Raw genomic sequence first — 14577 nt, 5'->3', positions numbered from 1 at the left:
ATCACCTGAATTTCCCGTCGCAAGTGACAGTGACAGGGACTTTCTGCTTTCCTTACACAGGAACCCTGTAAACTTTGCAGCACCTTGCGGCACCTGGAACTGGCCAACTTTGTGGTAAATGGATGAAAAGAATTCCCGCCTGAAGAGGCACTGCAGGGACACGATGGAGACAGTATATCCCCGGAAAGGCCCTGTTGTAGTCTAGGGCATTGCGCTGCGGAAGAATTCGGGATGTAACGAGAAGCTGCTAGACCCCCTCTCTGTTAGGATAGTAAAACCTGCAATTAGCCAATAGCACTTAGGTGTGACGTATGTAGATGGGAGTAACACAATGACCCTAGGTTATAAATTGTCAAATTCCCCTGCAATAAACGCCATTGCTTCGCCATCTATCATATTGATGTCTTGTGGGTAGATTGGCCAGGGTGGCCCTGGAGAGAGGCCACGGGCTGGCTCCTGGAATAAGGGTGTTAGCCTTGCTTGGAAAACCCACAATTGGTGCCGAAACCCGGGAAGAAAAGTGGGAAAAATCCGGAAAGTGAGGAATCCCTGGAAAAACAGGAGCAGCGGTCAGGACAGGCTGGACCTTTCCTAGACGAGGGAGACGTCCCTGTATCTTGAACGACGATGGACCCAAGGATAAAGGTCGTATCTGAACTATATAAACAGTGGGGTGTAGACTGTAAATCTAAGGATTTTATGCTTGCTGTTACACAGCTTTTACAAATCGGTATTATAGAACAGCCAGTGGACATTCTTCACCCTGAGGTGTGGGAGAAATGTACCAGAGCTCTGGCTAATGAAACTGTAGATTCTGTTAATATGAAACATTTTAAGTTATGGGGGAAGGTCGTTAAGGCCTTGAAAAAAGCTAGACTGAAACAGGAAACCTGGACAGCAGCAAAAAGCTGTCTGTTGGTCACCCCAAAACTAGGGGTGAGTGCTACAACACAAACTTTAGAATCCCCAGATGAGAGTAGCTCAGCTGAGCAGAAGGGGACACAGGAGGATGATATGCCTCCTAAAACCCCAAACCCTGAGCTGCTCTCAGAAGGGCAACAGAAAGCAAGAGATTTTTGGGAAAATTTAACAGAAGCCAGAAATGTAGCAAAGAAAGTAAGGGGAGACACATCCCCCCTTGGACTTAAAGATGGCGCTGAGAAAAATGTTATAGAGTGGGAAAAGTATGTCTTTAACAAAGAACAAAAGCTGGCCTTGGAAGATGGGCACAGTTGGGGAGTTGAGAGAGATAAGAAATGTAGAGAAGAAAGCAGAGGATGTGTGCAGAATTCTTGTAATGCGAAGGCGGTGAAAACCAGGGGTGGCAAAGGGCGGGTTAGAGCCTGGAGTGAGGGGCGAAGGGAAAGGTGGGATGGGGGCGGAGTGGAGCCAGGGGGGAGGGAACGGTCTGCCCACAGGGGTGGTAGTCGGGGCCCAAGGAAAAGGCACGGCAAGCAGGAAGTAGCTGACCAGTTGAGTTCTAACTGTAACCGAGACACGAGCGGGTCAGCACCCCCCCCCCCGCCCCCCCCGGGAAGAAGCGCTGGGATAATAGCGAGTTTGCTACAAAGTCATGATTTCTTGAGTTTTTAAAAGGTGTTTATGTATCCTCTTGGAGTTAATTTTGTGTTTTAAATAATTATGAGTTTATGCAGTTGGAGTTTTTAGAGTTTTTCTCAGATTTGAAAAGTAGCTCGGCACGGCCCAGTTCAGGAAAACACACGGCAGAACACTGTCGCCATGGCAACCACCAGTGAAACAAGTAACAGCGACTTCAATGGAACCGCGGAAAGTAAAGCAATAAAACAACAAAAAACAACAGAAACCTGGACATTTTTGAGAGGGATAAAAAAAGAGAGAGTTTTAATTAGACAATTTAAAAAACTAGAAGTTTTGTAAATTGTATTGTTTATAAATTAGCAGATTGTTGTAATTAAAATTGAGATTTAAAAATAAGTTTTTATTGAATGAAGTGCCTTTAAAAATAAATTAAAAAGTTTAAATGTTGTATTTTTGCATCCCAAGAAACTTAAAAGATTCTTGTTTTGTTTCAGTAATTTCAAAGTTATGTTAATCATATATTACCCATTTGCTGAGTTTTTGACAATTTTAATAAGGAAATTTTAATGTGAATATTTTTGTTATACAAAACACATATAACTGCATATATACCAATTTGGATTTTGGAATTTAGTTTAAAAATTGGACTTGATATTTTTGAGAAGTGCTACAAAAGCTAAATGACAACTTGCCCAATCCTGTATTGTGGCTTTTTTCTTTGGAAAGGCTGCACTTTGGAGTCTTAGCTAATTTGAACATATACTAGGCAAATTCTTGTTGTGAATGAGTGTTTTTAGTAACATTTGCAGTTATTACGGGTTATTTTCAAAGCTAGATGACATGGAATTGTGATGTATTTGTTAAATTTTTATAATTTTATAGTGAATCCATGTTACTGTTGACTTAAATGTTTTTAAGTTAAGCTGTATAACTTAGATATTTTTTAAAGTTAGGTTTTGCTATTTCCTTTTGTTATAAATAATTATTGTTAAGTTTAAATTTTGTTTAATTTGAATTGTTTTATGTTTTATTGAAAACACTTGTTTAAATTGCAAAGTATAGTTATTTTCCTAGAAATATGAAGACAGCTACAACTGAAGCAACTGTGATAAATCACTGATGAACACCTGCTTGTGGACAGAAATGAATGCAGATTGTGACACCCTAGACTTCATTGGGAGTTCTATTTAGTTGTTGCAATTTTTGCAGTTTCGTTTGCTGTAACTTTTTTATTTTTCAGTGTTTTCAGAATTTTAAGATGTACCATTGCTGATGTTAATGTTGAACAGAAATACATCTCATTTTTATTTTTTAGAAAACGGGGGAAATTGATTCCCTAAAAGCAATTTGATTAGTGTATTTCATTAACTTCAAGGAGAGAAGTGCCTGTGTTTTGTTGACAGATTCAGAAAGGTCACCTGTTCATCTGACCAGACTGTCTGCCTCTGAACACATGAGATCCAGTGAACAGAGAAATCATCACACAGCCTTGGTACTCCAGACATGGATCAGAAGTGGACCTGTCAGGACACAGTTGTGTCTGAACACTACATAGACAGTTGCCAACAGAAATTTTATACTGTTATTATGATGATTATATGTGTTATTATGATTTTTCAGTTATCCTTTGTTTTAAGATTTAAAGCGGTTTGAAGAACAACTTGAACATCAAAGCCCTCAGTCACCGATCAGCTGCCAGCTGACATCACGGGAGCAGTGAACATTCCAGGACTGAATCGTGTTGGAGAAATTTTGTAGAAGATTTGGGAAGTGTAGAGACTCCATCTAACTATATATAAAGCAAATTGTAATTGTGTGTTTATCCTTTTAGCAAATTGCTTTCATGTTTAGACTACATATATATAGAACACGTGTGTTAAAAGTAGTTAGATAATAGTTTAAGATAAAGTGTTTAGCCTGTGTAATAATTGTTATGTTAGTATAAAATATAAGTATTTTCCTTTAAGAGGTAGTGTAAGCATTTTTAAAGGTTCATTTAATATTAAAGTTTTAACTGTGAGTTTGCAAGCATGGTGTCATTTACATGATAAACTGCTTATAGTAATTGTGTTGTTTATAGTTATAACACCTGAAGCAGTGAGCCCCAATTTTGTGGTATAAGCTGAAAACCCATGATCTAATAGTCAAGCCCTTGCATTTATACCCAAAGCTTAAACTCCTCTGCTGACTTTTGTGTGTATTAGCTGTTATCATCCCCAGAGTCCTGTACCACCTGGATGAAGAGTTGAGCCTACAAGTAGAGAGACTCACCCAACTTCAAAAAAGAGAAGTGGTGACAGGTGTAACCATAGCGATGCTGCTTAACCTGAGAGCAACTGGTGCTGCCACAGGTGTCTCTGCCATCGTGACCCAACAACAGAGACTGCTTTAGCTACAGATGACTGTAGATGAAGATCTACCGAGAATTGAGAAATCCATATCCTTTCTAGAAAAATCAGTCTCTTTACTCTCTGAAGTTGTTTTACAGAACAGGCGAGGTCTCGACCTTCTATTCATGCAGCAAGGAAGCCTCTGCATCGCCCTGAAAGAAGAATGCTGCTTCTACGCTGACCACACCGGGGTAGTGAGAGACACCATGGCAGACCTACAAGACAGGCTGTCTCAACGAAAAGCAGAGAGAGAAGCCCAGCAAAGCTGGTTCCAATCCTGGTTCGATCAGTCTTCATGGCTAACCACCATGGTGTCTACCCTAATTGGACCAGTTGTGATGATTTTACTCATGCTAATCTTTGGACCGTGTGTTTTAAATAAGCTTGTATCCTTTGTTAAAAGCCGACTAGAAAAAGTTAACATTTTGTTTATAGAAAGGCAACAGATGCTTTAAAAATATACTTAGTCACCGCTTGTGCCTCATATTTACTAATGAAAACTGTAGTATCCATTTTATAAGCTTTTAGCCTTTTAGTTAACTATTTTATATTTTATTCAATTTTATATTATCCATTTTTAAAACTTTATAATATAGATAAGTTAGACAAAGTGTTTAGAAATACGTATAAAAAATAACATTAGAATTTTTAAGACTAATATACCTTATATTTTAGCAAATTAATTATTCATAGTGAGGGGGGAATATGTTGTAGTCTAGGGCATTGCGCTGCGGAAGAATTCGGGATGTAACGAGAAGCTGCTAGACCCCCTCTCTGTTAGGATAGTAAAACCTGCAATTAGCCAATAGCACTTAGGTGTGACGTATGTAGATGGGAGTAACACAATGACCCTAGGTTATAAATTGTCAAATTCCCCTGCAATAAACGCCATTGCTTCGCCATCTATCATATTGATGTCTTGTGGGTAGATTGGCCAGGGTGGCCCTGGAGAGAGGCCACGGGCTGGCTCCTGGAATAAGGGTGTTAGCCTTGCTTGGAAAACCCACAAGGCCCTGAAGTGGAACGCTTAAAAGTGGTTTCACTAGAGTAAAGGTGGGTGAGCAGTGATGGGATCTGAAGTCCTGATGTGCCGTTTGTCACCCAGGAGAACAGCAGGGACGGGACGAAGCCACGTGTAATGGGTGCAGTTTATGTGATGATTTTGCTGTCTAGAGAACTATGGTAGGAGGTGGGATACACAGGGAGCAGAGCTGACTGTAAGCTAGCCTCACATGACTGGAACTGAACTATCCCGACTGGAAGCACCCACGGACGTGAATTAACATAATTTCCAGGCAAACTCTTGTACAATTCCTTTTGAAGTCAATTGTGTACCCTGCTGTATTGAGCCAAATTGTTCCCTTGTTTAGTCAGTTTGTTTCACCTTATTTTACTGATTAATGTGATTCATTCTTTTCTTTTGGTTATTAATTATGCATTCCTGCTTAATTCACAATAGTATTCTCATGCCTCAAGTTTCACTGTGCAGCCTGCAGTACAGCTAACAGACATGTGCTCTGTGCTGAGTGACAGCTGATGAAATAAAATACTGCCATCCAGAGAAACTTGTAATTGTTTGGAGCAATCAAGGCAGGAAATTGAAAAATTCAGGAAACTGTCCATTTTCAGAAAACAAAACCAAAACCAACCAAACATGAATTCTTATTCAGTTCCTTGCTGCCCGGGAGTCCCAAATCTCTTTTACTGAAAATACCATTCAAACAAATAAACCTTTCTCATATGTTGTATATGTACTATGTCTTTATTATTTATTCACTTGTTCATAAGGATTTATTCTCATTCTTAATTTATTTCCCTTCTAAGAAAAATAATAACTTGATAATATTGGAAAATACTATTCTGGACCCCCCACAACAGAAAAGGAACTAGGTACAATGTTATGAACTGCGAGTGACTCAACCCACTCAAGACAATCTTTCCCTTTAAGAAGAAGCCTGATAAGATCAATTTGTGTTTGAACACCAAGAAACAGCTCTGTTTTAAAATACCCTCCCCCTTTTCATACATCCCATGGCAAAGTAAAATGCTGCTGTGCTCCATGACAGGAAAACATTAATGGTTTTTAAATGCTATATCCACGAGAACACTCTTTAATCTTGTGCCTTTACATTTTAGACAAGCATCATCATTCTATCAGCAACACACATTTGATGGCTATAAAAAGGGATAGTCTAAGAATGGTGTGCCTTTCATCATTTTCTTTGTATGGATCCTGGTGTTAAGACACAGCCAGGATGTATGTACAGAACAAACACTGGTGGAAACCTATCTCCAACGTAATAACAGGCATGATCACGGAGGAATACTCTGTAAATGTTGAAGATGCTGAATAGACTAATCTCCAGCATTTCCAATCTGCACTCAGGGCAGGTGCTCTGCAAATAACCTCAACATCGACTCAGTGCTGCAACCATTCCCTGAAGAACTGAAGACATTTCTCCGAAAAGACCTCCACAACTTTACAGAGGCTGAATAATATGATATAGTAACATTTATTTAATAAGGCCCAGTGCAAGATAGTTGATATTGTTTGTGCTGCATTTCGGGAAGCCCTGGAAAGTTCAAGCTTAACCACGGTGATTGCTCACTGCACATTTAACAACTGCCAGGCTGCTGTGGCAGCCACAAGTTTGGGCTTATGATTTTTGTGGTGGAGAGGTTCAATAATTGGAGAATTCAAATGGGAAGCATTTATAGACATGCCTGTGGACCAAAGAGCCTACAGAGACCATCCAGCCCAATGTTCTAGGCTGCCCAGAAGCTCAAGGGCATTGTCCAAGTGCTGCTAGAATGCTAATGCTCCCGAAGGAGGCTGCTCCAGGTCTGAGCACTCTCGGTATGGAAATGCTTCCTAACATCCACTCCGATCCCCCCCAGCACAGCTCTGAGTCACTCCTGCAACTGGATCCCAGTGTCACACTGGCCAGCTGCAAAATGCCCAACTGCACTCTCCATGTCAGAGCTGACTGCTCACATTGGGGTGGTAGCTGGACAGCATAAATCTGGATTTCAGCAATACCAAGAGAAAGAAAAAATTCTTACTCCACATACACTGTCTCTAAAAAACACATTATTTTTTCTTAACTGGGATGATACACTTCCAGGAAGACTGCATTAAGGATCCCAACATTATTCTGCCATACTGTTTATTATACTCAATTTTATTTCTATACAATTTGACACAAAATAAGCGATTTTTATAATACAGTTGGACATGAAAACTGCTTAGTAGAACACAAAAGAAGTAATATTACTTGGAGAAATTCAGCAGTTGTCTGTTGAGCATGAGCTGTTACAACAGAAAAGCTGTCATTACTGTATAATAGAGTATTTTTGCAGAGGTAAGGGATTATAGAAGAAACAGAACTCCAGAGGAAAAAAAGTGTCATGCTGTTCCTTATCAAAGCTACAAAAACAAAGCCAGCAAGGAAAACAAGTTCGGCTTTGTTGAAGGTGCAACACTGACATTTGAAGATAAGAGAAAAATACCAAATTTCATAAAAGACAGTTATCAGGTAAGTTTTTAAACGAAAAATCAATTTTATATTTAACATTATTCAGGTGTTATATGATAGGAGAGAATAACACATTCTCCAAGCTGGCATAAGAGTTCTGGTTTCCCCTTCTTGGCAATATCCCTCAAGTGTACTACTGTGCTATTCATTCAGTAATTTACAAGTGTTATTAAAGCCCCAGAAAACCTTTTTGTTAGGTTTGTTTAAGAGCTAGGACACAAAAGGTAGAATCGTCAACAGCCTGAACACTAGCAATGAACACAGTCCCTAAAAACCAGGCCTCTAAAAATCAGGCCATCTGGGCTTTTTTCCTTATCCCATGAAGGAGCAAGGTTGAAATTCAGGGAAAAAGCTCTAAGTCCCCACTGCTCAGTATCAAGTCAGAGTGAAACTACCCTTCTTGGCTATTTATGTCAGCCACAACCAGCCAACTTATGCCTAAGTCTGACTAAGCTCCTAGAACTTACTACCTGTTCAGAGATTCTGTGTCCTTATAAGCGCTGATCAAAACAGTTTGTATGGTGGAGAAAAGGGGACAGTGACAAATTAAAAATAGCCCCCAAAACAAACAGGAGGGCAAAAGTGGGTTCAGATGCAGCACCAGTCAAGAAAACCCACTGTGGCATGGCAAGAGAGCCCTTGGCTGCTCCAGCATGACAGTCCTCCAAACCAGCGCCATGCTTGGTGAGAGCAGTCTGTAGAAGGTAGTAAATATGTAATTTTGTAATTAGCCAGCAGCCAACAGCTTCACTCATTCGGTGTCATTTATTTAGACAAGATAAAAGCTTGCACAGTTCTGTAACCGTATACAGAAACGAAACCATCTGAAATATATTTGGTTTTTTTCCCCCTGTGTACTTCCCTTTGTTCTTGTGTTTAGGATTCCCGTTTGAGCAGTACATACGCTCCCATCACTGCCAGGAGAGCATACTGCAAAGAAACACAGAACACAGACTTGTTACAATTCCTCTCTACTAAGCTCTGAAAGCACAAACTGTTCAAAAGGCGCCCTTTCAAACATCACACCTTGCACAATTGCAGAGCTCTGGTCCTACAGAATTGCAGGAAGATTTTAAAGTGATCAAATTTATCACAACTGGATACACTTAACTAATGAAATTCTAATAAATGACATGTTTTCAACTCTTTACAAACAACAAATTCTACTGCCCAACAGTAAACAAAGAAACCCAGGTCATCCTACATTGGGTACCAAAACACAGACACAAATTTATTAACGTTTATGCTTAGAGGCAAGGTTCTTATTGTCTGTACTTGTTATTTTAGCAATCCAAGTATTCAAAGTGTCAGTATACATACCTTAAATTTTGGGTAGTCATTCATTATTATAGTTACCATTCCTACATAGGGCAAAAACCTGTAATTGATAAAATAGGTGAATGTAAAATTAACCCTCAAATATTACACGGAAGTATTTAATGTTACTCAGTCTGAAATATTTCAGTGCAATCCCATCATTATGCACAGGACTAATGTAGATCTGAATAGGAAGTAAAATTAGTCTGTTTCCCTTAATCGAAGTTATCTGAGAAAATCTGAAGAGATTTCAGCTCAGCTGGGGAAGGGGACAAAGTCAAAAGCTCAAACCTTGCATAAAATTCCTGTGGAATGCCAAAACAATTTCCTAGGCATTTCCAGCAATTACAAGGAGAAGCTGGTTAATTTTGTCTTGTCAGGTGAACTATTCGTTAAATGTCCTTTTTTTCTCCACACTCCACATCAGTGGGAGGACTATGGAAGCAACTTTTCCAAGTTTTCTTTTTAATTACAATTCTATTTAAGAAATTTAACAAATACATCAAATCTGGTTTGTATCAAGAGCAGAATCGATTTAAGAGCTATTTTTTCTATTTAATTACAAAGTACATTTTGCTTTACTTACCCTCTTGCTCTTCCAACAACATCTTTCTTCTCTAACCAGTTCTGACCTTCTTTGTACAAGCCTCTATCATCAACTTCATTATTATCCCCTTTAGTCAGAAATTTGATGTTCCCATTTCCTCTAGAAGGCAATGAGGTGATAAACTAAATAGCACTTAATTTTAAAATCTCAATTAACATCTACAGAGCAAATGAGGATGAAAAGTGCTACAAGATTAGATAACAATGTTTGCTTTTAGCCCTACTTATTGAACAAGCACCATTAAATCATTAACATTACAGACTTTACTGACTTTATCTATCAACAGATATTAACAAGAAATGTTTTTTACAACACTCCTAGATTGTCGACTGATGTAAGCAATTACACAATGGACATGAAAGGGATATTGTCCATCCAGGCACTAAACTTCCTCAACAAAAGCCCTATGTGTTTATTTGCAACTTCAACAGAACACAAATTCAAATAAAGTTTTTAAGTTTACAGTCTTCAAGTGGATTTTGCTCAAGTACCGATATAAAGAAATTAGGGGTTCTCTTAAAAACAGATTAATTAACAAAAGGTAATAAAAAGCTAATCAAAAATTTAAAAGATTAAATCGATGATTCTTGCAAATTTTAAAAAAGCATGGAAGAAGAACTCAAGAAATAAACACCTTCAGCTCATGAAACAAGTATGTCAATGCTTGCCACCTCCAGCTTAGCTTTCCACTGTGCAGAACTAAGAGCAGAACTATGGTTTAAAAGGAACTGTTTAGCAGAGTAGGCATCTGCATCCATGGCCAAACCAAGCCCTCTCTCTGCTGCTTTTCAGCAAGAATTGTTGCGGGCAGTGTGGCCAAGAGACACAAGAATAAGAAAAATCTCTTCTTTTATCCTGAGTCAAATTTGGAAAACTTCACTTAGCAAAGCTCACACACTCTGTCAGGCTGCACCCTGATTCTGAATCTCCACTTTCATCAAAAATTTGCTCTTATAACCAAAATCCCAACTGTACAACCATCAGCACAGAAGTGCATTCTGCTCATTCCTGCTGCCAGGATTCCTCCTGGGCACAGCTGTACCTGCCCAAACCCTGAGCAGCTTCGCTGAGGGAGAGGTCTCAGACCCTTGAGAAGTGTGGCACAGAACTCGGGACAGAAGTGTATCACATCGTACAGCTGAGTTTTTTCTCACTGTTTATCCTCACTTGCCTTTCTCACACACTAAGCCACAATTAAACTGTCACTGAAAACCATGAGGAGGGAAAGGAGCTTTACAAACAAAAAAACGCCAAGTTGCATTACTTTTCATGTACTTTGATAACTCTGTGAACTATTGGAATGTCTCTGCCTTCAACTTTAAAAACAACTATTTCACCAGCTCTGATTGGGTCATCATGGAAATTTGTTAGGAATAGCAGGTCTCCCCTGTGAAAAGCTGGTTCCATGCTGCCACTACAAACAAGAAAGAGAGAGTTTGTTCGCATACATGAAAGAAGCACCATGAAATCAAAGCACATTTAATTCTTACAGATAAACCCACAATTTTAACTGAGATCTGTAGCTTCACCCATTCAGTAACACTGCTCAGACCTTTAAAAGGACCCAAATACCAGAAAGCAATTGGCAGGAGTTTACCCACTACGTGAAGGAACTCGGATTGTAAAAAGTCTCATCCATTTACTACTCCTACAAACCTCAGTGGAAACTGGGCCATGGCTACTGACAGTGTGAATTTTGCCAGAGCCCAATCACAGCTAAAAGAAACTAAGTGTTTGAGTCCTTCGTTAAATAGGTGAGAATTCAAATTCCAAATGCATCCAACGGGAAATGGGAGGAGACAAAAGGCAAAACAATACCCGGGCTTGAAGCAGAAAACCTTTCCATTGACTCACCTGAGCACCACAACAATGGGGCTCTCACTGCCAGTGACCACGATCAGCCCTTTCCAGATCATTAGGGCAGAAGACACAATCATAGCAAAATTTAAGACTTGGTAATAGAGCTGTGTGAAACAAGAAAATCGGGTTTTAAAGGTACTGTATTGTATTTAGAAGCACAACATATAGAACTTCAGCTCAAGTGCACCACAAATTCTAGGCTTTTATGCTAAAATCCTATTCCAGCACAAGTCTGGTAGCACAGATTGCCATGTCAGACTCCACCAAACTGCACCATAAAGCTGGAATCTTCTGTGTGCCTTAGTCTTGGGTTAATCCACTCCTGTGTGTCAGAGGCAAACACTCTGATAAAGGCTTATAAAGCTGGGGAAGCGACCTGGCAAACGATCGGACCTGGTTGGCCCCGATTCCCTCCCGAGCTCAGAAATATCCCAAAGGGCCATGTGCAACACCGGACAATCCGCAGAGGCTGACTTTCTGAGAGTGACTTTTGTTTAAAAAGAGGAGCTGTAAGAGACGAGAGACAACAAAGGATCCTTTCCTGCTACTGTCATACTGAAACCTCTCATCTAGAAAATCACTTTTTTGTTTTGACTTTCTGCCCCCAAATTCTCCTGCTCCGCCAGCCCTTCCAGAAGCGGATGCGCTTTAATCACACTCCTTAATTTTTTGTTCCTTTTCTCGGCAGCACACGGGGACAGCGGTGGGAAGGACCCCACAGGCTGGCGTTTGAGAATCCCCGCTCCCCGCTGAGGGGGTGAGAGCCGCGGGGGCCCCGGGAGCAGCCCCGGTACCTGCCGCTTGTTCATGCGCCGCAGGTCCCCGAACAGATCCATCGCGGCCCCGCCGCTCCTGCGCCAGCAAAACCTGCGCCCACAGCGCAGTGCCGGCGGTGACCGCGGGTCCCGCCCTGCTCTCTGGGATCTGTAGTCTCCTTCCTCTCCTGCCCTGCTGACGCACACGCAGCCTCCGCGGCCAGGTGAAGTATAACTCCCAGATGCACCGCGGCGAAAGGTCCTGATGCCGAGGCCCCTTGCTGCTTGCCCTTGCAGGTGCCTGAGCAGCTGGCTGTACCAAGGAGCCGCCGGTGAACGCTCAGACCCCTCGGCTCGGCGGGAAGAGCCGCTCCCGCCCGAGAAGCACCGGGACGGCTGCGCCGGTCTCCCGGAGGAGCGGGGAGAGTTTTGGGTCAGGCGGCTGTGGCGGCCATCCCGAGGCCGCCGCTGCGTGTGCGCAGCTCATTGGCGGGACGGGGCGGGCGCGGGGGGGACGCGCGCTGTGAGGGGCGGGCGGCGGTGGCCGGCAGGGGGCGCTGTGCTGAAGGCGGGAACGGCGTGAGGGGCCGTGCAGACGGAGGGGTGTGAAGGGATCATAGGGGGCATCGCAGCCTGCTCCTCAGCGGCTGCGGGCGGAATCATTCCATGGCAGCAGCTAGTGGTGACCCCGGTGTTTGCTCAGGGACCGGGACACGGCCTCGATCCGAGAAGAGCACAGAGGCCCAGAAAAGCCGCAGCCGTGGCAGCCCCTCGGTGCCCGCCGCAGGCCTGGCGGCCGGCAGGGATGGGCCGGGGCTGCTCAGTGTGCCAGGCACTGGGTCAGAACCCTAGCAGCACGGGCAGACTTCACACCCATTTCTAGTTCGTCACTGAATGGTTACGTGAACCTGAAGCAGCAAAGCAACCGCACAGATACAGCCCAGAGCCCAGAGCCCAGAGCCTGATTTCCTGGGAATGAAATTGACCAAACCGAGTCAGGCATTCACCAAGTTTAAAATTAGCTCCTGAAGACTGGGACTGGGAGAACAGAGAACATATGGAAATGCTGCTAAGATAAATGGAAACAAGCCCTCTGACCGAAGTGGTGTTTTTGCAATTTGCCAGAAATTTATCAAGACTTTAATGTTGGTAAACAGTTGGACAAGACAGACTAGGACTGACTAAGAGAGGCAGAACTGGCATTAGATCACAGGAGAAGGTGTGATGCTCTCAGGAATGAAAAGAAATGGAAAATTGGAAAGAAAGCTCCGAGGACATCAGCTAGGCATGATCTAGATAAGATCCTTCAACTTCTCACTTGATTATTTTTCCAGTGACACCAGTATGCTTTTACTGACTACACAGGAGCTTCTCTAAGTTTACATGATTTCAGGTTAGTTCTCTGCTATCCTTTTACTACTCAGAGAAAAGCATCTGCTACTATCCCATTTGAGCAGATGCAGTATTCAGAATTACTAAGAGAGAAGGAAAATATACAAGAGCAGACTCAAAGGTGGTGAAAAGATTCTGAATTTTCTTTGTGCAATTAGGAGTTTAATCAAAAAGGTGTGTGACAAAGTTATGTTTTCTGTGCAACTGTTCTGCCTACTGAAATGTTGTAATGACTCTTGCCCAGCAAAGGGTTTTCTGCAATTCCTTTGAGAAGGTTTTTCACACCATACTATTTAGATGGATTATTTTTTTTTTCAGTAGAGTTTTTTTGCCTTTGGGTACAAATCTTCTTGCCTTTATTTTTATTAAAAAAACACAAGAAAGCAGAGATTTAAAATGGTGATTGGGACAAAATTATCAGGCTGTACAATTAACACAAGGGAGACGAACAAATCTCAGTCTCTAAAAACATTGTTGAACATACCAGTAATTTATACTGGGGTTCAGACCACTAATTCATAGGCAATTAGAAATAATCTGACAAAAACATATTGGTTAATTTGCTTTACTATTGGAAGGAAATCTCTGTCATTTCTTGTGGTTATAGCTGTACATCCCACTTTAGCTATTAATTCATTATATTAATGCTGGGTATCATATCTGCATCAATATGAAAAAAAACCAAGAAACCAACTTTTGTTCCAAAACACTGTGTATCACATCCAAATTCCCCCTAAAGTAGAATAGATTTAATTCTTACTTTGTGTTTAATTATATATTTGCATTTAACAGTAAATATTTGACACTTTTCTATTACCTGGTCACAGAGGGAATATCTGAACATAAATGGATGAATTTTCATCCTAGACTAGAGTTGCAATGCTGCCACTCACAGAACAGAACAAAGGCAAATGGCTGTCATAGAAGCATGATCTCTGAGTGTTATTTTTGGGTAGTGCTTTAATTCACCAAACAGGCAGAAAATTATTCTTGCCTATTTTGCAGCTATTTTGCAGCAGGAATATAATTTTTGGAGGCAAAAGACAAGCCACTCAGCAGGGAGATAGCAGCAACTGAGAGAATGTAAATGACAAAGGCTGCTCAGTGTTAGAACAATTCCTTGCAGTCATTCCTGATGGAGAGAATTAAAAGTGGAAATC

The 14577-nt window shown here is 41.4% G+C and overlaps 1 protein-coding gene across 3 annotated transcripts; it reads right to left on the bottom strand.

Moving 5' to 3' along the window:
• Positions 1–8232: 8232 nt before the first annotated feature.
• LOC131591488 (signal peptidase complex catalytic subunit SEC11C) lies at positions 8233–12292 on the bottom strand. Of its 3 annotated transcripts, none has more exons than XM_058862256.1 (6): positions 12069–12292; positions 11265–11374; positions 10675–10824; positions 9390–9509; positions 8807–8864; positions 8233–8416 (listed from the first exon to the last, which is right to left on the bottom strand). In XM_058862256.1, the coding sequence occupies exons 2-6, from the start codon at positions 11345–11347 to the stop codon at positions 8363–8365; spliced, it is 465 nt and encodes a 154-aa protein (XP_058718239.1). In that variant the 5' UTR covers positions 11348–11374; positions 12069–12292; the 3' UTR covers positions 8233–8362. The 3 variants fall into 3 exon arrangements, with proteins under 3 accessions (XP_058718239.1, XP_058718238.1, XP_058718237.1); XM_058862255.1 differs by having other exon boundaries at positions 12065–12289; XM_058862254.1 differs by lacking the exon at positions 10675–10824 and having other exon boundaries at positions 12065–12238.
• Positions 12293–14577: the final 2285 nt, after the last annotated feature.

Source organism: Poecile atricapillus, chromosome W (assembly GCF_030490865.1).
Source record: "Poecile atricapillus isolate bPoeAtr1 chromosome W, bPoeAtr1.hap1, whole genome shotgun sequence".
Classification (NCBI taxonomy): domain Eukaryota; kingdom Metazoa; phylum Chordata; class Aves; order Passeriformes; family Paridae; genus Poecile; species Poecile atricapillus.
This window is presented reverse-complemented; position numbering and strand designations above follow the sequence as displayed.